The 25,725-nt window shown below is 62.1% G+C and overlaps 1 protein-coding gene across 2 annotated transcripts in view; it reads right to left on the bottom strand.

The window, feature by feature from the left end:
- Positions 1 to 25,725, bottom strand: part of CHD5 (chromodomain helicase DNA binding protein 5) — a 58,681-nt gene that overhangs the window by 31,047 nt on the left and 1,909 nt on the right. For both annotated transcript variants that reach the window (XM_046017918.1, XM_046017928.1), the window contains exons 2-13: positions 18,661 to 18,788; positions 13,229 to 13,408; positions 10,660 to 10,778; positions 9,888 to 10,126; positions 8,201 to 8,325; positions 6,286 to 6,409; positions 5,630 to 5,796; positions 5,229 to 5,450; positions 3,931 to 4,137; positions 3,500 to 3,711; positions 938 to 1,069; positions 745 to 853 (exon numbers count right to left, since the gene is read on the bottom strand). In XM_046017918.1, coding sequence (XP_045873874.1) covers positions 745 to 853; positions 938 to 1,069; positions 3,500 to 3,711; positions 3,931 to 4,137; positions 5,229 to 5,450; positions 5,630 to 5,796; positions 6,286 to 6,409; positions 8,201 to 8,325; positions 9,888 to 10,126; positions 10,660 to 10,778; positions 13,229 to 13,408; positions 18,661 to 18,788 — 1,964 coding nt within the window. The remainder of the gene's footprint in view (positions 1 to 744; positions 854 to 937; positions 1,070 to 3,499; positions 3,712 to 3,930; positions 4,138 to 5,228; positions 5,451 to 5,629; positions 5,797 to 6,285; positions 6,410 to 8,200; positions 8,326 to 9,887; positions 10,127 to 10,659; positions 10,779 to 13,228; positions 13,409 to 18,660; positions 18,789 to 25,725) is intronic.

The following is a 25,725-nucleotide window of genomic DNA, read 5'->3' as shown; positions in this document are numbered from 1 at the left end:
GGATCACTTCCTGATTGTTGGACTCTCTGACTTGGAGCCCAGGTTGTGGTCATTGTACTTGTCCTGTTCACGACTTGTCCTGATCATGAATCTGAGTCCCACATGGGAGCTGGGACATGGTGGGCACTTGGTCAGCATTTGTTTGCTGCCTGCCTAAGGGGCTTCCTCTGCTTGCCCTCTGTCTCCTTCATGTCCTGCAGCTCAAGGCTGCCTCCCCCAAGAAGTCTTCCCTGACATCCCCTAATTCCAGGCTGAGCCCCCAGGTTCTGTGTGTACCCACTACAGGCCCGGGGGAGATGGACACTTCTTGAAATGGAGACAGAGTCCTTGTTCCAGCAGCTGGCAGACACCCCGGAGAAGTTTGCTAAATGACCAAGGTCAACCGTCCACACCCCGACGGGCTCACGGCTAGGCGTGGGGGTGTTGGGGGACGTATTTTGTATGCTAAGCAGAGACCGTGTGCTCCCAGTCTGTGCACAGGTAACTCACAGTGCAGACTCACAGGAGGCCAAGGCCTCTGTGCCCAGGGACCTGTCCCTCCGCATCAGGCTGGGGGACCCCGACTCCAGGGTTAAGCTCTCGCCGGCAGGGAGGGCCTGGGTCTTCCTCACCTTGTGCCATCAGATGCCCGGCTGAAGTGGCCGGAACCAGAGGGGCCCCGGCACACCGCTCCCACAGGACACGCCATCCTCCAGGGCCAGGCCTGGGGTGCCAGGACCCGGCAGCGCCACCCCCCACACTCACATCCACGATGGGCGTGTCCGGCGGCTTCTCCTGCTTGTCGTCCTTCAGCTTCTTTCCCTTCTTGACCAGTCTCTTGGGCAGCCTGGCGTCTTCACCCAGCATCAGCTCCCTGGGAAAGAGCGGCGGAGGCAGATGAGCCAAGCTGAGGCCAGCAGGAGGCAGTGGCCTGGGGACAGCCCTGCGGCCCGCACACCTGTGGCCCCAGTAGGCCTGCTTCAGGTTGTCATAGTAGGGGATGTCGATGTCGTCAATCTCCCAGGTGCACTGGTCGTAGGGCAGGTCCTTCCACTTGATCAGGTAGTGCACGTCCCCCTTCTTGTCGAAGCTGCAACACAGCACATGGGTGGGGGGAGGGGCGGGCCACTGGGCCAGGGGCTGGGGGGGGCGGGGGTCCGGGGGACACCTCACACGATGTAAAACCCCCACTGCCGCAGGCCCTGGGGAGCTAATGTGAGGATGAGCAGCAGAGGCCACGCTCAGAGAGGAGAGGCCACGCTCAGAGAGGAGCAAAGAGCCAGCGACAGCCCCACCCTCTGTCACCGTGATGCGTGACACCCATCGAGGCAGGACACTGGGATTCTGCATTTCTGAGTTGGACAGTCCTCTCCCCGGACCCTAGGCCTTTGTATTTTCACTTAAAAAGTTCAAAGGCCCAGAGCCATGCCCATCCTGGTTCCACCTCTGCAAAGGAAATTAGGAGAGTCCCACACATGCAGGCGGGATGACCTCTTCTGGAGACCCCTGGGGACACGGGGGCTTGATGAGCAAGCTAGCAGACCAGAAGGGGTGCTCCAGAGAAGCTGCTTGCCCTTCACCTTGACTCTGGTCACGGGGAGAGTCCCGGAAGCCTCCCACCCACCCCGAGCTGAGTGTGCAACCAAGCTTGGGGAGTACGGCGGGGTCAGCAAAGCCATAGCTCCCCAAAAGGGCTGAGCCTACAGCTACCCTGGAGGTCATTTAGAGGAAGAGCCACCCCCTATCACCATGGAAACAGTCTTTTTAAATAAATAGTCATTACTCGGACTTGGGGTAATAAATGTGGGGAAAAATCACCCGGCCTGCCTCAAACGCAGGGAGGAGACTGCCATGCATGTTTTTAAAATGCAATTTAATAAAGGTTAAAAAAACCAGTGGATCAGTTCCGTGGGGGAGGGGAGCTCAGGTTTGCATAGGATCTAACCCTCTTTTCAAGAGTTGTTCTCAGTGGGGGGCACCTGGGTGGCTCAGTGGGTTAAAGCCTCTGCCTTTGGCTCAGGTCATGATCTGGGGTCCTGGGATCGAGCCCTGTCTGCTCAGCAGGAAGCTTGCTTCCTCCCTCTCCCTCTCCCTCTGCTTGAGTTCCCTCTCTCCCTGTGTCTCTGTCTGTCAAATAAATAAATAAAATCTTAATAAATAAATAAGTAAATAGAAAGACTTGTTCTGGGGGGCCTGGGGCCAGGCAGGGGCAGGCAGCTTTTCCAGGCACCGCTGCCCACCTCTTCCTGAAGCCGGCTCTAGCGGGGCTGGCGTGCTCCCTCTGCTCTCACCCTCGCCACAGCCTGGAGGGAGTTACCCCTGCGGTCCCACTTCACATGAGAAACAGAGAGGCATAGAACCCAGGAAACGGGGAGCCGCGGTTGGAATCTGGGTCTGGCTCAGGTTCTTACCCTCTGCATTCCCCAGCCCCTGCCACTCAGGACACCCGGGGTTGGCCAGACCCTAAGCTCCCCTCAGGCAGACCCCATCGGGCCGAGACGGAAGGCAGGTGAAGACTCTGGTCCTCACCCTGTGCCCGCCTGTCGGCCACGGCCAGCTCTCAAGCCCCTGAGCTCAAGTTCATCAAGAGCTCCCACTGTTTCCCATACCAAAGCCAAATCCCAAGGACCCACAGGCTGCCCGCCCTGGTCTCTGTCCAGCTTTCTGCAGCCTCTGATCAGTCACCTGGGGCCACCAAGAGTTATCTCGGGACACGGGTGTTTGGGACAGTGGCCAAGAAAGCAAGTCCTAGGGCGCCTGGGTGGCTCTGCGGGTTAAGCTTCTGTCTTTGGCTCAGGTCATGATCCCAGGGTCCTGGGATCGAGCCCCACATCAGGCTCCCTGCTGGGCCGGAAGCCTGCTTCTCCCTCTCCCGCCCTCCCCTGCTTGTGTTCCCTCTCTCTGTCTCTCTGTCAAATAAATAAAAATAAAATCTTAAAAAAAAAAAAAAGAAAGAAAGCAAGTCCTACCACCCTAACTCACTAGGTTCAAATCCCAGCTCCACCGCCTCTTGGCTGTGTGACTTTGGCCAAGTAACTTAACCTCGCTGTGCCTGTTTGCACATCCATAAAAGAGACAGAAATGAAACGTCTACCTGTCAGGGTAGATAGTGTTCAGCAGCGTTAGCTATTGTTCTAAAGGAGGATCAAATGTGCATACACCCCCACACTTCAGGCCACCTTGGTCCCCAGGACCCTGCCGCAGGTATCAGGCTCTGGATGAAGTCAGGAGCACACGCGTCCTGACCCACTGATGGTCCCACTCGGTGCAAGTGTCCCAGCCTGTGTATCAAGCTGCCCCCTTACACGTCTGACTCTGGACCTGCACTCCCACCACGAGAGAGAACACAGCACGTGCCTACGTGCCTCAGACGACTCCCTCCGGCAGGACAGTCCAGTTGCCAGCAGTAGGGGCCCCCGTCTCTTCTTCCTGCCCCCACGGCTCTCACGCGCGGTCCTGCGCCTGTGCCACGGAGCGTGTCCCTGCCCCGTGGCCATGGGCCCGGGCAGCAGGCACCCACCTGTGGTTCAGGATGCGGTGGATCATCATCCACTCAGGCTTGATGCCGTAGCGGTAGAAGCGCTCCTCCATCTTGGCGTAGAGAGGGTCCTTGTTCTTCCTTTTCTCGCTCTTGCCGTCCTCATCGCCCGAGCCGTAGTCAAAGGGCGGCGGCTCGTCCATGTCGTTCTTTCTTTGGTAGTTGCGATACATCACCGTGTGGTAGAGCTCCAGCTGCTTGCGCACCGGCAGAGGTTACGGGGGAGGGCAGGTGGCCGTGGCTCCCCCTGCGTCCCTGACGCAGCTCCCCCAGCCTGGGTCCGGGGCAGGACAACCTCACCGGCAGCCTCCCGCTCCCCGCCTCCCAGCAACGGCCCGCACTCAGTGCTAGCCCGCACCTTTCAGGACCAGAGACTTGGCACAGCCATACCTGTCCGGTTCCGGGGGCCTCACCTGTAGCTCCTTCACCCAGGAGCAGTGCCAGTAGGAGAGCCCCGCCCACTTGACAAAGAACTCTCTCTCCGGAATGCCCTCCAGGGGCTTGGGTGGGGGGACACCGGGCTCCACGTCGGGCCCCGGCAGCCCCACCATGAAGGGGGCGGGGGGCTCTGTCCACCTCCAGTGTAGGATCCGCTGCACTTTGCCCTTCAGAGGGGGGCACTGTGGACACAGGAGGGTCCCCAAGTTCAGGGCTTAGCCACAGGGCCCCCCCCACCGAGGCCCCAGGGACATCAGGCTGTCACTAGGCTCTCTCCCACAAGCTGCCCTGCTCCCCAGGTCAGCCCCACCATAACTCCACCATACCGCCCTGTCCTCAGGAGCCCGCACCCACGGCACACGGGGGAGATGGGCAACACGGTGTGCACATGCACGCACACGCACGCACACACACACCAGAAGCCCAGATGCACACCAGGGAACTGGGACATGCCACGGCACAGCCCAGGACCCAGAGGGTGGGGAATCCAGCACTGGGGGTGGCCTGGGGGCCTTCAAACGCAGGCGGCCACTGGGGGCAGGGTGCGAGGCACTCTCCTCCCCCTGTCTCCTGCCCTCTCACCACCCCCCGCCCTGGGACAGCAGCCAGGTCCGGGGAGGGGCTGAGTGGGCAGTTCTGCTGCTGTGTGGCTTGAGACAAGCATTTTACCTCCCTGAGCCTGTTACGTCATCTAAAAATGGGCATAACAAACGCCTGTACTCGGAAAGACGGAAGCGGTAAAGGGATGCCCAATGGACAGCGGCTGGGTGGCTGGTGTCCGTCTTCGTTATGGCTCAGGGAAAACTGCGTCTGGGTCTCACTGGGGTCTCAATGGGGTCGAGCCGCAGAGAGGGTCTCAGTGAGGCAGGGGGCGGGACTCGGGGATGGGTGGGGGCACTGTGGTGGACGGGGGGCTCCCGCCTTTGTTGGCCGCCAGCAGAGCGGGACCTGCAAGGAGCGGGGCCTCGGCCAGTGTGCTGGGAACGTCGCAGCCGCCTGGGGCCCGCAGAGACTGGACCCTAGGTGGGCGGGGCTTTGTGGTGGGCGGGGTTAGCCCTACAGAGGCGGAGCCTTTGGTGGACGGGCGGCTCTGGTGGGGCGTGGCCTGGAGCTCCGCGGCAGGACTCGTGGGTGGGCGTGGCCCGGGCAGGTGTAGCCAGGCCTTTGTGGGCAGGGCCTGCTGGGGCGTGGCCTCGGTGGGCGGGGAAGTGCTTGCCGGGGGCGGGGCCGGGGCGGGGCGGCGCGGGCGGCGCGGGGCGGGCGTAACACTCACAGTACAGCGCGGGCAGAGCCATTCACCGTTTGGGATCTCGGGCAGCGGCGGGTTGAGGCAGTGCAGGTGGTAGGAGGAGGGGCACGCGTCGCAGCAGAGCAGCTCGCCGCCGTCCTTGCACACGCGGCAGAACTCCATGTGGTCGTCCTCCTCCTCCTCGCAGCCGCCCTCCTCCTCGTCGTCGTCGTCGTCCTTCGGCTCCCACTGGATCCCCTCCTTCTCCTGGAGGGGAGCATCGGGTGGAGGCACCTCGGGCCAGGGCCCCCTCCCGCGCCGCACGGCTCTCTCCCTCCCGCGCGCCTCTCCCCTTCTTCACCGCCCCGCGGGCCGCGCGATCGGGCGCCATTCGGGAGCCAGGCCCCCGCCGCGCCCCCGTCCCAGAGCCTCCGCCACGGGCTTACACAGTGGGGACAGCTCCACTTGCCCTCCGGAGCCTTCTCCAGCTCTGGGTCAAGGCAGACGAGGTGGTAGGCCCGCGGGCAGGTGTCACACAGGATGATCTCCCCGCCCTGCTGGCACACCTCACAGTAGTCCTGGTGGTCCGTCTCGTAGCCATCCCCGTCGTCAACTGGGGAAGGGCAGAGGTGGTGGTGGAGGGCCTGGTCCCCACTCCCAAGGCCCAAGCAATCTCCACCCCAGACGGGACGGGTACCCAGTAGGTGTTTAATAGGTGTTGGATGGATGGATGGTGGGTGGGCAGGCGGCATGAACCAATGTCTGAGGAAAGGGTGAGGGTGGGGAGAGGGTTGGAAGTAAAGGGAGGCGGGAAGAGGGTGGGCAGGGAAGAGGGTGGGCGGGGGACTGGGAGGGAGGGGAGAAGGGGCAACAGGGTAGATGGTGCAGGCGGCTACGGAGCACTTCCTTCAGGGCCCTACACCAAAAGTCCCTGACTTAGCCTCAGTGGGACAAGACCCCTCCCCTGGCCCCAGAGCCCCCTGGGGTGAGGAAGCACAGGTGAACTGTGTAACCGAACACCAGGAGGCCCTCCCCTGCGGACCACGGGGGGCTCTGCGCCCCGCGCCTTCTACCCCGCCGGCGAGGGGCCCGGGAGTCCTACTCCTCCTCTTCTTGCGCCGTCTCTTGCTCCTCTTCCCCAGGGCCGCGGAGCCCTCGGAGCGCACGGAGGAGCTGTGGATGCTGGCGCTGTCGAAGTCCGACTCCTCCCGCTCGTCCTCCTCGCTCTGCAGGGGGGTGGGGGCCGTGAGCCTAGAGCCTGCACTGGGGGCTCATCCCAAGGGCCTCCCTGGCCTGGGCAGAGGATGGGGTAGGGCAGGGCATGGTGGAGGCTCCAGGTTCTCTCCACCTGGCTCGAAACCCCAAAGGGCCCCCCGCATCGGTCTAGCCTGACGTCCTACCACCTTCCCCAAGCCCTGCTCTCCAGCCCTCGGACACGACTCACATTTTCCATACCTCTCCCCAAAGCCCTGCTCTCCACCCTGCCAAACTCCTCCACCTCCCTCAAGGGAAAGCCCTAAGGACACCTCCTCCAAGGAGCCTTCCCAGATCTCTCCTTGACTAGACCTGTTGCACAGCCTGTGTTCCAGGTCTGGTCTGTCCCACGTGCCTGTCATTAGCTCTCTCTCTGTGTATCTCCCGGACACCCTCCAGACTATGAACACGCCCCGAGCAGGGCCTACCATGGCTGAGAGCCTGGCACAAGAAAATGTGCTCAACAAAGGCTTGCTGAGCTCAGCAGGAGCAGCAGCTGCGGGCTGGGTCACACGTGCTTCTGCGCGCTCCCCTTTAGAGCAGCTAAACTCAGATCCTGTCATCTGCCTCTACCAAGGGACAGAGGAATGGCTTCCAACTCTGCCCCTCTACAGAGGTGGGGCAAGGTGTGGCAAACAGGTGCCCTGCAGGGGTGGGAAGGGTCTGCACGCTCCCTTCCGTGCAGAAGGGAGGGCCAAAGGCTTAGACGGGGACTTAGGGTCAGTCTGAACCTGGTGCCAGAGCTGACCCTGGAAGGGCAAGGGAGGGTCAGAGCTCCAGCCAGCCTGATCCTGCCTACTTGCCACCCCTCCTGGGGTGACCCAGGCACGCAGGCCCCATCAGGACTCTTGGGGGCGAGATGACACTCCCACCTGCTACCCAGATGCAGCAGAGCCAGAGGTAAGCCCCCATGCCAGCGGGGTGGACGGGGAGCTCCCCACCGCAGTCCTGATTCGGGAGCGCAGGCTGACAGGCCCGCATCCCCATCACGCTGCCTTCTCAGGGCACATGCACGCACACGCACACTCACACACGCAGAATGCGGAAGGCTGCTCACACACCCACGCACATGGCCAAGTACATGCGGTCTCTCTGTCTCTCACACACATCCCAGTCCACCCTATCACACACCCACACATTTACACACACTCATGTCCACAAATACACACTCATGTTCACACATTCCAGTCCACTCACACATTTACACACTCAAGTGCTCATGTTCACAGATATGCTCCCATTCACACACACTTGGACTCACACACATCCCAGTCCTTTCACATGCTCATGCTCACAAATACACATGCCCACACACTCATGCCCACACATTCCAGTCCACTCACACATTTATACACTCACACATTCGTGTTCACAAACACACAGGCTCCCACTCACACTCATCCTCATACACATTCCAGTCCACTCACACATTTACACTCACACATTCGTGTTCACAAACACACAGGCTCCCACTCACACTCATCCTCATACACATTCCAGTCCACTCTCACATTTGTACACGCTCATGCTAAAAAATATACATGTTCCCATTCACACACTTGTGCTCACACGCATCCCAGTCCGCTCACCCGTTTACACACTCACATGCGCATGCTCACAGATACACGCTCATATTCATACACTCGTGCTCACACATTCCAGTCCGCTCACACACTTACACACACATACGCTCATACTCACAAACGCACATTCCCATTCACACTCACACACGTTCCAGTCCACCTTCTCACACACACACTCACCGAGGAGCCTTTCTTCCTCTTGTTGCTGATCCCTCCAAAGCGGAACTTGAGCCCGGCCACCTTTCTCCCCTTGCCCTTTTTCTTGGCATCCTTGGAGCCTTTGATCTTCTTCCTCACTCCTGGCCCTGCAAAGTGACGGAGGTCATCCACGCGGCCGTGGCTCACTCACCTGGTACCATGATTCCAGTCGGCCCCCAGGGACTCCGTTAGGGAAAGGTCACTCTGCCGCCACCCCTTCCAGATGAGAAGCCTGAGCGCTGCTGTTCTTGCATCAAACTGACACAGCAAACCCCCTTCGGCCACCACGGTCTGCTCCATGAATGGCAGAACTGCCAGCCATCTTGGAAACAGCCCTGTCCTGTCCCCTCTCCCCAGAAAGGAGATGTCCCCAATAAAGCCATGGGCCCCGGTGGCCAGCAAGGCCACCACGGGCACATCCACTCCCCTGGGTTCCAAACCTGGGCTCTGGAGGACAAGTAGCCCTTCCCCAGCCGCCAGCCTCCAGGTGACCCCAGGGCCCCCCCGTGCCCAATCTCCCACGGCAAACACCGGCTCCCAGGCAGCCAGCAAGGTTGAGGTTGTTTTTATGGGGCCAGCCACAGGCCAATTAGCCACCGGGGGAATAATGGCCCCACAACAGCCTCTCCCAACGGGCTGAGTGGGGAAGATGGAGCCCTGGAGGCAGGTGGACTTGCCCCGGGCCCTCCTTCAGCCGCATCGCACACAGTTCGGGCTAGGAGCCCCGCTGTAACCTCCGTGATGCCATAGAAAATCTATTTCAATTTCTCAGGCTCTGAATGGGCAGCTCCGGGAATCGATAGCTCAGTGGCTGGCGCCCAGGAGGAAATGAGAAAGGGAGGCAGCCTGAGGAGGCCCAGGAAGGAGGCCAACCAGGAAGCAAAGCAGGAGCAGGTTCTAAACCCCCCATCACTCGGCCCACCGGGCCCCTGCAGACACCTGGAAAAGGGGTTCAGCATCCCAGAAACCAAAGTTCCTTGGGGCTGAAAAAAATGGGTCCCCCCTTAGCCCCTCCATCAAAATCCAATCAGAGTACCCGGAACGGCTGAGCTACCGGTGACCCCACCTCTGAGCACCCTGGGGAGATGCAGGTCTCTACCCCCAATGGGGACAGAAATCCTCCACCTAGGGGAGGTGCCTCCCTCGGGGACTCGAAGTCACAGAGAACCTCTGCCGTCCCTCTTCTCCGCAGACACCAGATACCCACCACCGAATCCAATTATCTATCTGGACCTCCTTCCAGGCCTCCCAGGGAAGCCAGCCCGGACCGCAGCCACACTCAGACACGTCCATCACCCCGAGGGCTGGGCACTCCGACAAGCGGGGTCAGGGGGCCAACCTTGGAACCCCTTCTCCTCAAACTCAAGAGCCCCCCAACCCCCAGCAACATGGGCCACCCCAAGTCGGAGGGGGCCAGGTGCAAAAGTCCCAAAGTTCTGAGCACACCGTCTCCCCTGCTTCTCCGCAGCCCCAAAAGGGGAAGCAGGACAGAAGCTACGATGCCACAATACAGCTGAGAAAGGGCGAGTGGGTCCAAGGTCAGCCGAGACACTAAGTCCTTGGCCAAGCCTGCCTCAGCGGTCCCAGCTGCCCGAGGCTATAGGGTCTGGGGAGAGACTCTGCCAGCAGAGCTGGGTGCCCACCCCCCCACACACACACACCGCCTTACCCTTGCCCTCCTTGGTCTTGGCCTTGCGGATAGGTACAGGCTGGGGGGCCTGCTGGGGACTGACAGCCAGTGGAGGGGCGATGGCGACTGTCTCCACGGCCGCAGCCACGGCCGCCGCGGCTGCCGCTGCCGAGCTCCCCTTGAAAGGGTTGTTGGCGCTGAACTCCCGCCACTTGGCTCCCAGCACGGTCATCATTTTGGACATGGGGATCTTCGGGTTCTTCTTGGCGATGAGTGGTCTGTGTGGGACGAAAGCATCGCCGTGAAGGAGATGAGACCCCCTGATGACCCAGGCACCCCCTTCTTCTCCCACACCTGGGGGAAGCCCCCTGTTCCAGGCTGGGCAAACCAAGCAGACAGCAAGGCAGGGCACAGGGAAGAGGACACAGCCCGAAACTCCAGTCCATCCCCAAACATTTCTGATTCCTTATTTATGTGGTTGGCTGGCGATCTTCTCATTGGGTTTCCAGACCCTGTACCGCCTGAAGGACCAGAGGGAGAAGCCTCCCGTGGGCCACCGGGTGGCTAACCCCATTTCTTCCAGAGCTGAGAGAGCCCATGAGGGCTTAAGGCCCTGGGGATTGACCAGGACCACCATCCCCAGGGCTCAGGGGAAGCAAGAGAAGTCCGGACCATCTGTTAAAATGAAAGGGGTCCTGCCCAGGGCCGCCGTTAGCCGGATGGCCCCGCGGCACCCCAGGAGCCTGGGGCTCTGTCCCCTAACTTGCAGTTCCCGTGGATGCCTGCCACGGTGGCTGGGGGTACGGCCCACCTGAGGAACTGGCTGAAGGCCTTGTAGTTGGTCAGCGTGTGGTAGTCAGCCTCCGAGAACAGGTACTCCACATCATCCAGGCCCCACTCGGCCATCAGCTGCCCCGAGGACTTGGGCTCCTAGGGACACCCAGGCCAGAGGTGGGGTCAGAGCACGGGCCTCTGACCTGCACCCCCACCCCAGAGCCCCCACCCAGGAGGCCTAGGAATTGGCAGGAAGCCTGTGTCTGCAGTTTCTACCCACCCTCATCCGCCCAGCCCACCGGCCCCTTGGTCAGTGGCAAGGGCTCAGATACCAATGCGTGAGGGGGGTGCAGGGCCAAGCCTGGCGGTTTAGTGCTCTGGTGGGGGGAGGCTCTGTGCACACCCCCTCCACGCACAGAGACAGTAAGAGAGCTCATCCTCTGGGAAGAATGTATTCTGTGAGTTTGGGCCCCAGGCCAGAACAGCAGCCCATGGGGTTCGCCTAAAGGCCAGCTGTCCCTGGGGAGGCAGCAGGGCTGAAGAGCTGCCTGAGGCTGGGGAGAGATGAGGCGGCCTCGGGACGTCCCCCCGTAGAGTCACACATGGACCCCATGAAATGACAGACCGCTCCTCTCCAGCTTCCAGGGCCAGGGTGGGGGACGGGACAAGGGCCCAGTGGAAGGCGGACACATGTGAGGGTCCCTTGGCTACTGCTTCACTTTCCAGATGGGGCACGAGGCCCAAGGAGGCGTGTGACTCCCCAGGGGCACACAGCGAGCTCTCCAGACAGCGGGGCCAGCTGGGGTCAAGTGGGGGGGGCGTGCCGGCCAGGAGCCCGGGCTCTAGAGCCACACGGCCCCTGGTTCTAATCCTGGCTCTGCCCCCACACGGGCACCTGTCTATGCCAACTTCCCTGCCTGGCAGCACCTGCCTCCCAGGAGGGGGACATTAGTACCAGTGCTTGGGATAGGGCCACCCCTGCCCCCGTCACACTGGTTCCAGGAAGCCCTGTCGCAGCCACACCCGTGGATTCACTCAGCCAGTCGGCACCAGCCACACCCAGGAGCGGTCACTGGCCCAGGTCACCATCGCCCCTCCACTGGCCGTCAGCCCCCCAGGGCCAGGTGCCACTGGATCTCCCATGTGGACAATGAACGGGGACTCGGGCCGCTTTCCCAGCTGCTGGAGAGGGCCGTGGGTAGCCAGGAAGCCCAGAGCTGCAGTGACACCCACGCTCAGCCACCAGGGTGCTGGGCCTGAGCCCGGAACTGACCCCCCAGGGGCAGGGTGAAGGATGTGAAGACACAAGCTCTGGGTAACATCCCAAACTGGAAGCCCCCCGCCCTCTCAACTCCCGGGCCACTGATCCAGCAAACCCCATCACTGCCTAAGCCCCTCAGCGCTGGGCTGCTGCCCCCAGAGCAGACGACCACCCGGGAGGGCTCCCAGCCTCCTGCGGTCCCGGGAACTGGGAACAAGGCCTGCCCGGCGCTCCCCGGCGTCCCGTTCTCTGTGCCCGTTCAGAGCGGCTCCCCTGGGGGATGCCCTCCCACGGTCCGCCGGCCCCACACACGCAGCCATTCCTGGAAGCCTCTGGGCCTTGCTCCCAGCAGGAAGCAGAGTGGCAGGCGCCGAGCCGGTGACAGTGCCTCGGGAGAACCCCGGATCGGGCCCACAAACTCCTCCCGCGAGCTGTCAGCCCGCAGCTGCCGTCAGCCACACATAGTTTGCAACACAGCCGCTGGCTAGTGAAATCCTTCGGGGGCCGGGGGGCCACATGCTGACTTCAGTGGCCCACGGCCACCATCTCGGCCTCACCAGCGGGACTGGTATGTACGCGGCCCTTATCTTCGAATCCACGACTAGCGCAACCTCAGCTTGGGGCTGTGCGGACTTGCTCACACCTGCGGCTGCCGGAGAGCTGGGCCCAGGGCCCGTCCCCCGACCCGAGGAGCCCTGCCACCGCTCCGAGACCTGCGGGGCCTAGACCTGCTTCGCATTAGGCCACACGTGCATGAAGAAGCCGCTTGCCCCCCCGGGGAGAGCCGCAGGCCCCTCCATGCCCGGACCTGCGCTCATGGGGCACCCTCTCAGATGCCCACGCGGCCAGAAATTCAGAACACACGCGGAGTAACAAAGTCCCCTTCCGCAGGAAGCAGGGCCGCCCGGCCACCTCTCGCTGGCCAGGGCTCATCCGATGGCTTGTATCCCCAGAGCGCTCCAAGGAAGAGGCTCCTGACCCACAACGTGCGTCAGAACTCCACTGTCCTCAGACAGAGCTGCGCACCCCAGCAGACAGAGGGGCAGAAAATACGTCAGCAAGAGGCCGCTCCACGTCTCCCTGCCCCCAGCTCCTAAATATCACCCATCGTTATTGCAAATATATCTCCAGAACTTGGGCACAGTGTTCCTCACACACCTGCGTCCACGCTCATGCCCACAGGCCCACCTGCCCCAGCAGCCCCCCCAACACACACACCCGGGGCAGAAGGATGCTCTGCCCCGTTGCTTTCGGGGGCTCCCAGGCCAGAAAGCAGAGGACCGGCCCATCCAAGCTGGGCGTCCTACTGGAGCCCAGGCCCCTCCGGCCAGGACCCGGGGGTTACCTTCAGACACCCGTCGTCATTATCATCCTCATCGTCATCCTTCCTTTTTCGCTTGGCTTTTTTCTCCTTCTTGTCCTTGAGCTTTTTCTTCTTCTTTTTATTAGGGGAGTAGTCGCTGCCCTCACTCTCTGACTTCTCTTCCCGATCCTCTTCGTTTTCTGACAGCTCATCGTTGCTCCCCTGGAAGAGAAAGGAGGATGGTGAGGGCAACAGGGGCCAGAAAAAACCCAGAGTCCTGGGCGGCAGGACTGCCCTCCGCGGGCCCCCCCCCCCCCAGCCCCGCCCCGGCACCGTCAGTCGCCCCCGCTTTGCAGATCACTCAGCATTAGGCTGCTCACAGCCCAGCACAAGCCCAGCCTGAGGGGCTGCCCCAAGCCGGCACTGGGCCAGGGTCCTGCCCCCGGTGCCTGGGCCCCCAGTTCAGTGCAGCCGACCTGGACCCCGCCAAGGGTGAGGCTCAGGCTCTGCTTCAGTCTGAATCAGGTTTCTGTAGACTCGAGGACTTTAACCAGTGTGACGGGAGAGCACTGGGCCCCAGGAATTCATGCAGGACGTGACGTCCAGAGCCAAAAAAACAAAGTGCACGGGTGGGCGGGCGAGGGGGAAAACCCCAGGGGAGCAGGCGGGCGAAGTTGCAGGGGGTGTGAGCCAGCAGGCGACCTCCCTGCAGGCGCGTGCACCCCCCTGTTGAGCAAAACTCTTATTACTGTAGACCGCACGCCCGGCTCCGTCTGTCTGTCTGTCCGTGGGCCCTCCAGAAGCTGCTGCGGCCCCAGCCCACCTCCACCTCCCCTCCCGGCCGCCTTGGCTCTGGAGGAGACAAGGTAGTTCAGGCAGCTCTTAAGCTTGGCTTCCTTGATTTAGTTTCCCGTCAAATGGCCCATTTATATGGAGATAAGGGCGTTCACAGCCAGAGCACCCCCACCAGAAAGGCACTGCCCCTCCAAGGAGGCTGTACGTTTACTCTCCGCCTCTCCAGATGCAAGTGAACTGGCAAAGCCCTTCCCAGCCCCCTCCTGGCTTGGGTCTGCAGGAGAGGCTGGGCACAGAGGCTCTAATTACCAGGGCTTGGCGTTTTCTAGTTGGCAGTTGACTGATTTCAAGGTGAGCAAAGAGAAGTATGGAAACAACGGAGAACTCGAAAGGTGGCAAATGAGCTTGGAAACAGCACTGGTAGGGGGGGGAGAAGGGCTGCAGATGAGGTGGGGAAGGGGCAGGGTGGGAGAGGGGAATAGCAGGTGGGAGAAAGCAAGGGGGAAGCAAAGGCAGTGGGTCTGTCTGGAGGCTCTGGGGAAGGTCCCGCCAGATCTCTGCCCTTTCCAGGCACTCCGTTAAGAGGTGAGAGTCTTTCCCCAGAAGGGAGGCTCTTCCCAAGATACCGCTGGGAAAGGACTCCCCCACAGGCTCCCTGCACTTCCCGACTGTCTCCCACTGGGCTCTCAGCTCCCAAACCTTTTATGCTCATTAAGCCGCTGAGTCAGTGTGCTGGCTGGCCTGTTGGCAGACAGCAGGGCCTCTGCGCCTTTCCAGAACTGAGTGTTTCCCGGAATACTGACTTGCTGTGCGGGGGCCCCAGGGGCGAAGCCGGTCCTGGCTGCTGCTGGAACCTGCCTGGGGCAGGACAGCCTAGCAAGGACTCCTGCTCCCAGGGCAGATGCCAATGCAGAGCCCTGGGGCCACAGCTCCCAGCTCTGCCGCAGTCCTCTGGGGAGGCAGGGGTCAGACAGGGACATCTATTTTCCTGAGGGTGTAGTGTCCGGCCAGTTTCAAGAAACCACCCTTGAAGACACCTGAGAGGCAGGCTTTGCCCCAGCCCTCAGCCCAGCCAAGGTAAGGATGGCAGGAGGCGGTCATGGATTTCAGCACCTCGGACAGAGGCTGTGGGGCGGCCGGAGGGAGGGGCACTGGGCCGGCCCTCAAGCTGCCCTGGGGACCCCACACACCAGACCAGAAACCAGGCAGGATGACCCAAGCCTGATTGCTACTCGGCTGAGACTCGAGTAGCTCAGCTGTGGGTCCTGGGGCTCCCCAGGTAGTCTGCAGGACACAGAATGGCCTAGGACCTCTATCCCTTGCTAGCCTAGAGCCAGGCAAGTCCCTAGGGCCTGACCTCAGCGTCCTCATCTGTGAAATGGGGATTCGACAAAGGGTGGCAAGAGGCACAAAGGAGATGGGGTGAGAGGAGGCTGCACACGTTTTGAAATGGGAGAGACCCAAGCGCCCATGACCCAAACTCTGCCTGGAAGACAAAGACGCAGGCCAGATGACAGACTTCAGGACAACCCCAGCCTCACCCTTCTGGCGTCTGCAAGTCAGGACCCGGCTGAGCCAACTGCAGAGCCTGTCCCCGCAGCCGGTGACACTGCGGTGCCGCTGGGCAGCCCGAGGCTGACCCAAGAGGCCACTGTGGTAACAATGGAGGGAGGACCGACCTGGGCATCTGATGGGAAGTAGGCACTGCCATGTCCCAAGCCCAGGAGAGGTGAGGAGCAGCGGGCACAGCTCCACCCGCAGGGCCCAGGGAGAGCTGGAGGGAGGGAGGGGAGGGCACGTCCAGCAGATTTCACTGTCTGTGTGTGTAGCCTGGATGCCAGGCCTGGAGAAAGGCCCCAAGCTGAGCCTGCCAGAGGGCCGGCCCAGCATCCATTCCGGGCTAAGTGGCAGAGCAGGGGCGCCAAGATCCTCCTGGAGGAATGAGTGGCAGCTATCGAAGGGCACATCCACCACTCACCGGTGCCCCAATGGCCCCCTGGGTGATGGCAGCGGTTGCAGCCCCTCATTTTCGGGACGGGGAGACTTCTCCCTCCCTCCGCTGGCCGCCTGCACCAGGGAGAGCCTCGTCAGAATGAAAGCTCTGATTCCCCACTTCTCCCGCTCACCACCTTGACCCTCTCCAGGAGTACCTTCTTCCCCCTCCACCACCTGCCCTGCCCAGACCCACCCCCGCCTGCACCCGATCTCATCCAAGCCCTCCTGATGGCTCAGGGTGGGGTGGGCGTGCAGGTCTTCAGAAACTGGTTTCCCGCTGGCATCGTAAGCCTATACCGACAGCAAATCTCTGCATTCAGCTGTTTGGACCCTACAAGACCCGGGCCTCCTTTATTCTCCCCCCAAAATCTTTCCTTGCAGAGCAAGGGGCGAGGGGAAGGACAACAAGTAGTTCTACAAACAAGGTGAAGAGGAGTGGCCCAGGAGCAGAGCCTGGAGGGATGTAGCACCGGCCGGCTGGTGGCGAGAAGGAAAGAATGACCGAGAACTGGGGGTAGACCAGGCGGTTGAGTATCTTGGAATTTACAGAAGGGGTTTGGGGCCAAGCCATGTTCAGGGGAGGAGACACAGACACCGTCTCTGTAAAGCCTGGAACCAACCTCAGTCCTAAGCCACAACACAGGCTGTGAACCCGTCGGGCTTTGACCTTGATACTGTCCTTTGGGCTGTGGCCGCCCCTGCAGTCATGCCTGGGGTATGAAGAGTCTTGTGGTAGAAGAGTCTTCGTGGACCCTGAAGGCCCAGCGGAATCCATCTGCTTCCTCAAACACCACGCCCAGGCTGCCTCTGCGGAGCTGGGGGTAAGCAGGAGGACACCCTGCCCAGACCATGGCCCACTGAGGCCACCGCATGCCACCAATGCAGGTCCCGGGGACCCTAAGTGGACCGCCCCCGCCCGCCCTTCCTCCTCCCCAGCTCTGCGGATGCCTTTCACCCAGGCCTCCCGTCTTCCCCTCCCTTCCCTCTGCACCCAGCGCACACGCATCTCCCAGCATCTCCCCCATCTCCCAGCATCTCCCGATAAAGGAGGCATTTACACTCCAAAGGGAGGATTCAGAGAGTTGGTCATTCTCAATTTGGGGTCCTTCAAGATTGAGAGGGAAAAAGAAAGAATGAAATATGAGCCTTCCCATTCACGAGTGTTATAAACAGTTATAATTTAGCACTGAATAATTGGTTGCTATAGCAACCGCTGCAGTACAGGTTGAAATCATTTCTCCCTCCTGCGCTGGGCCTGACAAGGAGCTTCATCTACATATGCTCAGGTTCTGGCCGCAGCCCGGTTGTTTTATGTAAATCACGATCCCAGACTCGCTGCCCGTCCCCAGCCCCCACTCCCCACCCCCCCAACCCTGCCAAAAAAAAAAAAAACAAAAACCTGTGGGGCCCCTCTTCTCCCTCCACCAACCGCCTTGTCTTGGGGCCACCTGGTTGGAGATGATGGGGAGCACAGTGTGAAATCCCCCACCCCATATCCTGGGGACCCAGGCAGGCGGGCGGATGGGTGGGGGGCAGGGGGTCAACACGCTTCTCTCCAGCCACAGTCCGCTCCAGACCCTCTAGGCTAGGACCACTGGCCGAGTCAGGCTCTCAGGAGTACAGGGGAAGGGGCAGCAATGACCTAAAGGTCACCTTGGGGGCCTGCCAGGCAGCATCCGGTCATCATCGGCCATCGGCCTGCCTCCCGTCCGCCTGGCCCTCCACCCCTACTGAGAAGCAGAAAGAAGGAGAGAGGGTGAGCAAGTGAGGGGAGGAGTGGGGGAGGGGCTGGAAATGAGGTTGGAGGGGAAGGAGAAACGGAGAGGCAGAGGCGGAGGGGAGAGAGTGAGGGACCAAGCCCCTGGCCAAACAGCAGAGCGAGACACAGAGAGGGCCCCAACACATGCATCGGCAGGTAGGTCCTGGGGAAGAAGGGAGGGGTGAGACCTGAGTGAGCTCGGCCCTGGGTAGGGGGAGGCCAGCTCCAGCCCCCTCGGGTTCTGGACACCAATGGCCCTCCCAGCCCCGGCCTCACCACTGTACAGTCACTGCCCACCCCTAGCCTCCTGGCCTGGCCAGGGTGGGGAGGGGATGTTCCTGCTGCACCGTGTGCCCGGGAAGGAAAGGGAAAAGTCAGCCCGTCTGGGGCACCCTCGGTGGTCCTCCATCTGCATTTGGGGGCTGGGCTGACACGGCCTGAACTGGCCTGGCGTCCAGTCCAGGACCAGTGCCCGTGAAAGCTGCTGCCAGAGAGGAAATGCCGAGGAGGAGCTGGGAGGCGGGCGGCGCAGGGAGCTCCTGCCCTCGCACAGGGCACAGCACGGGGCCACGGGATCCCAGACTCCATGTCCGCCCACAAGGTCCACAGAGCCTCAGGTCTTGTGGAGGGGGAAGGCGACATGTCAAAGCCTCAGCCAGGAGGTCTGTGCCAGCATCGCAGGGTCCCGCCTGGCCCGAGCCGTCTATGCTCCGCGCCACAAAGACAAAGGGCCCTGGAATGTCCGGCTCAGGAGGATCGGGCTTTTCAGATCCTGCCCTCCAGGGTCTGTACGCGCCCATTTGGGCATCTCGCGCTCGAACCCGGCTCTCAGGACACCCCCTGGACAGAGCAGCCGAGACCCCTTGGGGCCTGACCACCCCTCCCCCCCGCCACTGGCCGGACCCCAGCAGGGCCCCCCACGCACCTCTTTCTTCTTCCGCTTCCCTTTGGACCGGTTCTCCTTGAGCTTCTTGGATTTCTTCTTCTTGGGGAGGCCGACGGGCTCCTCAGGGAAGTAGTCGTCAAAGCCTCCAAGGCCACCATCTTCTTCCTCTGCAGGAGGCGGAAGTGGGGGCGGGGATGACTCTGCGGCTCCCTCAGGGAGGCCCCCAGTGGGACAGCCAGCCCCGCGGGCCTCTCCCCCAAGCCCTCACACCCAGTGAGCCGAGTCCCAGCTCAGGTGGGCTGTGTCCCGGGTCCCCACTTCTTGGGGCCTCTCTTCACCTGGCTCCCCAGCAGAGAAGCAGCCCCCAGAATCGCCAAGCCACCTCTGGCTGGCCCCGGGGAGGGGTCGGGGCCTATTTCTGCCCTCCAGGGGCCCGCAGTGTGGCCAGGAGATGGACCATGAATGCCGGCGGAGGGGGACGCACGGGTCACATCACCCAGGACCACCTGGAGCCACACGGGGTTTGGAGGGAGACCAAGGAGGAGGAGGCCAGGCTCCCCCCTCATTGGGGATCAAAGACCCCATCGCCTCTCCCGCCCGAACCCACACACACGCCCACATGGCACAGCACCCCCAGTCACACACGCAGCGCGCCAAACCCTTTCCGCCTGGGCGCCCGGGAAGATGTGAAATTCCACGGAGAGAAGCCACATCCGCCACATGTGGGTTTCCAAAAGCGGCCACGAGTCCCAGCTCCCCTCCCTCCTCCGTGAATTTGAGAGGCCAAGAGGGGAGCAGGACGTGTGAGTGTGCGGCTGTGAGTGTGCGGCGGGCTTATCTTGGAGGAAGCAGCTGGCTTCAAGCTTCATGCCACCACTCCCTCCCCCCAGCAAGGAGAGGGCTTGACGTGTGGCCCTGGGGCCTCGCTCCCACCCAGGAAATCGGAAGTGAGAAAGGGCAGTGAGCCCTGAGTTCCCGTGGTCGCGGGGGACAGTGTTAGAGTAGGAAGAAGGGGAGAGTGGTTCTCTTGGGGGCAAACAGCAGCAAGAAACCGACTCCCCGAGTAGAGATATATCCAGAAGGAAGCCACCAGACCTCCCGAGTTCACAAAAGGGCGGGGGACAAAGAGAAGAGCCAACCTGGGTTCCACCCCTCCAAGGGGGTTGGGGGGACACACAACAGAGAATCTCAGCCTGAGCTGGTCTGCCACCCCGTGACCCGGGAGACTTTCATCGGGAAGGGGGCAGCGTGTCCCTGCTGAGTCAAGTTCAAGGAAAGAGAGCTAGCCTCGCTCGGGCCTGGGAAACCCGCCACCACTCAGAGCAGTGGATGACCGCGCCAGCCGGACGAGAGCACAGTGCAGACAGGCACACGCAGGTGCTCAGACACGCATGTGCACACCCAGGACACACCAACGTCAGGCCTCCTGTCTTCCACACAGGTCCCCCTCACGCCCCTCCTGGGGTCTCTGTCCCCTAGAGTCCCCAGGATCCTGTGGCTCCCATTACCACACTCTGGGTGCAGCTAGAGGGCGCTGGTGACAGCTGGTGACAGCTGGCCAAGTGGCAGTCCTCCCTCCTGCCCCAAGGCCCTACAGGGCTGGTTCCCACCTGTACCACGTCCCTACCAGGCACACCACCATCTGGGCAGCCCTCTGCCCCAAGGCCTCCCTCCAGGGGTGGGGGCTGTTGTGCAAGCCCCCCAGGAGTCCGTGGGGTCCCAGTCCCCTCCCCATCCTGCTGGACAAACACAGGTGTGGAGAGAGATTCGTGGCAGGACTGGGAGCCGCTGCCGCCGAAGTGGCGCGCTCAGCGGTCCTGGCTGGCGCGGGGCAGGGCGGGGGCGGCAGGCCCAAAGCTGAGTTTAATGTGGGCCAGGTCTTGAGCAGATCCAGGCTGAGCTGACCCAGTCCTGTCCCGCCCCTCTAAGCCCTGGCACCGGAAGGGCAGGGATTTTTCAGACCAGCTGAAAACCCGTGCGGGGTCCCCCAGAGTCATCCTGGAGTGGTGGGGTCTGGATGTTGGGCGGGAGCTGTGCCTCGGCCCCTGCCCACCCCCACCCCTGCCTCCACCTCCCCTGGAGGCCCAGGGAGACTGCCTGAGAGAGCCACCCCTGCACCCTGGCAATGCCCAGTCCTGGTTATATAAGAGGCAGGCTGATGCAATGGGGGGGGCCCTCTCCGTCCTGCCACCTTCCCGAGTCCCCTGCTCCCCCAGCGGGGCAGCCCCCCACACTGGGAAGGCCAGCTGGGCACCTGGTCACTGACGGACCAACCGGCCAGCACAGCTCACAAGGGGATGAACAGTTGGCTGTGGGAGGTTATCTGCGGGGGTGGGGGCGGGGGGGGGGCCCACACTCTAGCCCTAAGCCACGCCCACAACAAGCCCTAAGCCACGCTCAGAGGATGAAGCCCCAGGCCCTCCGCCACGGACAGAGCCCCTCCTCCACTCCCAGAAGCCCTCCCGGTCCAGGGCCATCTGCTGGATTAAGTCCCTCCTCCGGGAAGGTTCCAGAGCCGGCACACTAGGATAGGGACCCCACACCCCGCCCACTCCCCATCTCTGACGGACCCTTCTTGGCCCTGCACTGATTCCGGCAGCCTGGGACCCCCCAGGGCCGGGCTCTGCGACACTCCCTGCCAACCCCTCATGGTCCGCACCCCTCACCCCTGCCAGCTTCACCCTGGCCTTGTCTCCCCTCCTGCCTCTTCTGCAACAGCCTCTGAGCTTTCTAAAACCAGACCTGGGGAGTCACACCCAAGTAACCCTGCCCGGGGCCCCAGAGCAGCTCCCCCAGCCCCCAGCCCCATGTGCCCTCCTCAGGGCACACGGTCAGGGGTAAGGTGGGATCCCACTGGCCCTGGGGTGAGGGTCTCAGGAAATAGCAACCCCAGGACTCCCTGCCGCTCCCCCCCTTGCTAGCTCCCAGCCCCCCTAGCTGCCCCCACAGCCCCCGGCCCAGGCGGCAGTGCCCTCCCGCAGCAGCCCTGCCCCTCCAGGCCCCAAGGCTCCATCGATCCAACCTGGGCTATAATTAGGACCCATTAGCCTTGTTATCTCTGCTTCCTGAGCTTCCAGGTCGGGAGCAGGCCCTGCGAGGGGGCAGGGGAAGCTGCTTTGGAGACAGAGACGGGCAGGGGGACAGAGGGGTGGAGACAGAGGGGCAAAAGAGAGATACCTCAGCTGCTTCTTCCTCTCCCCGGCTCCGCCCTGGGGGACCCCCAGGCTGGCCTCATAGAGCCACTGAGAGCTGCAGCCCCCATGAGTTGGGCGGGTCCCTCTCGTGGCAGCACGCTGGCACAGTGCCAGGACCCACGGGGTCACCTGGGAGGCGCTGGGAGGGGCAGGTAGCAGTTGGTAATTTGTATTAATCCATCGACTCCACTCAGGAGCTCTGGGAGGTGGGACCATCACTCCTGTTTGCAGAAGAGCAAACAGGCTCGGAAGGCTCCTGATTCACCTGCAGAGCTTCACAGCCAGCAGGTGGCAGAGCCCGGGGGGAGCCCGAACAGGTGGTCCTCCCCTCTGCCCCTCTGCGGGCACCCGACCTCCCCCCAGAATTCGGGCTTCCCCGCATTTACCCAGCGGGCACTTGAAGAGCGCGGCCCGTGTGCCGAGCGTGGCCTCACCCTAGGACCCCAAGGTGACTCAGGTTGGCTGTTGGTCTGGAAAGTCCCACGGGGCCCCTCAGGGGATGAAGGCTAGTCCAGCCCACACTCTGCCCACTCCTGCCACCTCCACTGGGCAAGAATACAGCCCCTCGGGGAGCTTGGCAGACGCAAGGTGATCAGAGAAAAGGGACGGCACGCGATTGTGGAGGGAGAAGTTACGGCCTCTGATCTGAGAGTGCTCAGGGCACTGAAGCCTGGAGGCTCAGGGCAGGGGCAAGAGCTCTGCTACCAGGTGCAGAAAGACAGGCCAGTCTGCGAGCAGTGGGGACCCAGCCCAATGGCCGCCATCCTCTCTGGGGCCTTGGGGAGAAGGCTTCTTCTGTCCTCACCTCCGACCCCCCACCCAGCAGGGGACAAGATTGCCTGGTGGCCAGGAGGGAGGGAAGGACAAGGAGTGCAGACCTCAAACCACTACCCCTTCCTGGCCTGTTGCCCCCAATCCCTTCCCAGCCGAGCCCCCCCTCTTCTTCATCCTTAAATGGGCCTAGCGGTGCCTGCGTCATGGGGTGATAGAGAATTAGAAGCCGAGAGACGCACGGCAAGGGCTGGGCGATGGCAGGTAGAGCTCAGGGCCCCCGGTGGGGTGGGGGTCTCCAGTTGGCGCACTGCTGAGCCAGGGGTTCCCAAGGCCTCTCGAGGGCTAGCCCGGGGGGGCACCAAGATGAAGGTTCCCATCGGTCCTTGGAACACCCCTACCCCACAGGCCCTCCGAGATAATGGGGGGGCTGAGCACTCCCGCCCAAGAGAGGGTTAGTAATTTATTTATGACATTTAACAAAACCCAGACATCACCTCGTTGGCGTCTCATCAAAGAAAGCATCGGTTCTGAGCACTCTGAGGCTTTTACCCTAAGAGACTGAGGCCAGGGAGTGGGGATGAGGAGGACAGGGACCCAGGGCCAGCAGGACAGGCCCCCCTGCAAACCCAGAGCACAGGCGAGCCGGAGGAAAGAAAATCAAGGAGGGAGGGGATGGGGAGACACGGCTGAGGGTCACAGAGAGACAGAGGCATAAAAGGGAAAGCAAGGGACAGCCGCAAAGAGAGAAGCAAAGGCGAGCACTCAGGGAAGACAGACTTGGAAAGAGACAGACGAAGGGACAGACATGGGGGCAGAGTGAGAAAAAGAGACAGGGAGAGAGAAATAAGGACAGAGCCAAAGAGAAGGGAGGGAGGCCTCAAATGTTTTACCTCCAAAAGCCCCAGGACGCTAACAACCACATACTATGCTCTGCACCCGGTTGGGAGAAGACACGGGGGCAGACCTGTGCTGGGGAGCTGCGTGGATGGACAGGTGGACAAGGGATGGAGAGCGGGCAAGATGGCTGGCTGGCGAGTGGTGGGTGTATGGCCGGTTGGCTGGCCGGCTGGCCGGCTGGTCCTACGGCTGGATGGAGAGATGTTTGGTGGGAGGACAGACACATGGGTGAATGGATTCATAGGCCGTTGGTGACTCAGTGAACTGATGAAATGATAGATCAGTCTGGAATGATGTGAATATCCCACAGCCCAAGGCCCTGGGCAATGCGTGCTGGTCACTTTGCCTCCCTCTTCCCAGCAAACAGTATCGCCTACAGGCTCCCTGGGACCCCAAAGTCCGCACTTCCCCACGGGGGGTGGGGTTAGCTAGGAAGGCGTGAACCTTGGGAATCATGGCTATTACTCCCTCCTGGTCCCTGGGCTGCAGGAACCCTAAAATGCTCACATGGCTGGGGCCAGTCCTATGGGCAGGGCCAGTCAGGTGATTCTGGGGCCAGAGTGGTCACACTGCCCCGCCAGGCGAGAGGCTGAGCTCACCAGCTCCAGGAAACCCAGCCCCCTCTGGCTCTAAGTGCTGACTGGGACCGGCCAGACTGGGAACTCAAGGGAAGCCCCACCACAGGGGTCACACTCTCAGCCCTCCTCCAACCCAGGCTCCTACGCCCCCCAGCTTACGAGAGGAGGGCGCAAGTCTCAGAAGCATCTCCTTGGGGAAGGCAAGTCAACGGCGCCCCTTGGTGGGTGCTAATTACAGGGGTCACACCTAATATGTGCTGGGCACTGTGACCTAAATGTTCCACGTGCCCTGTCTCACCAGTCCTCACAATAACCCTCTGTGAGGTAGCGGGCGCCACATACCCATTCCACAAGTGGGGACACTGAGGCAGAGGGTTGGGGAAGCGTGCCTGAGCTCAAGTGGCAGAGCCAGGACCCTTCTGAGCCGGGAGCCCGCACTTTGACCGGCGCCCCCCACCCCCGCACTCCCGGCGGGATTTGGCATCTGCCAGCCCCGAACCGGGGAGGAAGGCACCCACTCCTGCCTCCTCCTCCAAGCAGGCTCGCCCACCTGCCTCAGTGCCAGAGCGCCGGCCACATGGAGCCCTGTGTGGGAAAGAAGGACCCTGCCGAGGGGGAGGGGAGGAGGGGGCACAGGGGAGAGCAAGATGTGATGAGCCCAGCTCCTGCAGATCGGAAAATTAGCCGGAGCGCGCCCAACACACCAGCTCCTCCAACCCCACACCGCGCTGTTCTGGAACCAGCTGGTCCCAGGTCCGAGCGGGTGACAGCCAAGGGCTCAGGGCGAGGGCCACGGAGCAGCTGTGCTGGAGGGCTGAGGGCCAGCTGGCCGGTGCTCAGGGAGAGACACGAGGCCTGTGCTGAAGCTGTCACCGTGTCCAGAGGCCAGGGTGAGCTAGGGACTCCCCGCCTTCAGACACGGAGACCACAAGCACCTCTCGAGCGCCCACAGGGCCGGGTGCCAGGCAAAGGGGATGATCGAAGGAGTCATACTGGAGGGGGGAGCCCGGAGACAAGCTGGCGGTGATATGCCAGGGTGTAGGAAGTGCTGCCAAGAAAATACAGCAGGAAAATGGTCCTGGGGTGGGCACATTTGGGCCAGGAGTTCCAGGAGGGCCACCCCATGGAGACGTGTGGGCGGGGACCTACAGGACAGCAGGGAGGCAGTCATGAGCCAAGAGAAGAGTGGGTCAGACAGAGGTCACAGCCCGTGCTCAAGGGTGGGATGGAGTTTGGAGTTTGGGGGGTTCCAGAAGCACCAAGGAGGCCGGTGTGGTCACAGTTTAGGAACAAGGCGGGGTGGGGTAGATGCGGGTAGAAAAGGAGTTCGTCCACCGTCCAAGCAGCGGAAGCCTGGGCCTGACTCGCGCTCACAAAGGTGACCCTGGCTACTGAGTGGCGGGGGGTCAGCGAGGTCTAGTTAGGAGGCTTTGAAGTGGACCAGAGCCAGAGGACAGAGCCTTGGGCCGGGGACAAGGAGAGGGAGCTGGGAGCTTGGGAAGGCTCAGGACATCAAGCCTTGCAGAAGGTCCCTAGGCCAGAGGGGCTGGGGCAGGATGGCTTCTCTGCAGGGCTTTGGGGTTGCTCCCTGAGGCCCTGGGGACCTCACCCCTCTTCCCCACCTTGCCCTGGAGCAATGGACACAAGCAAGGCGAACAGGT

This window comes from Meles meles, chromosome 1 (assembly GCF_922984935.1).
Source record: "Meles meles chromosome 1, mMelMel3.1 paternal haplotype, whole genome shotgun sequence".
NCBI classification, from domain to species: Eukaryota; Metazoa; Chordata; class Mammalia; order Carnivora; family Mustelidae; genus Meles; species Meles meles.
Note: the sequence above shows the minus strand (reverse complement) of the source record. Positions and strands in the feature narration are given on the sequence as shown.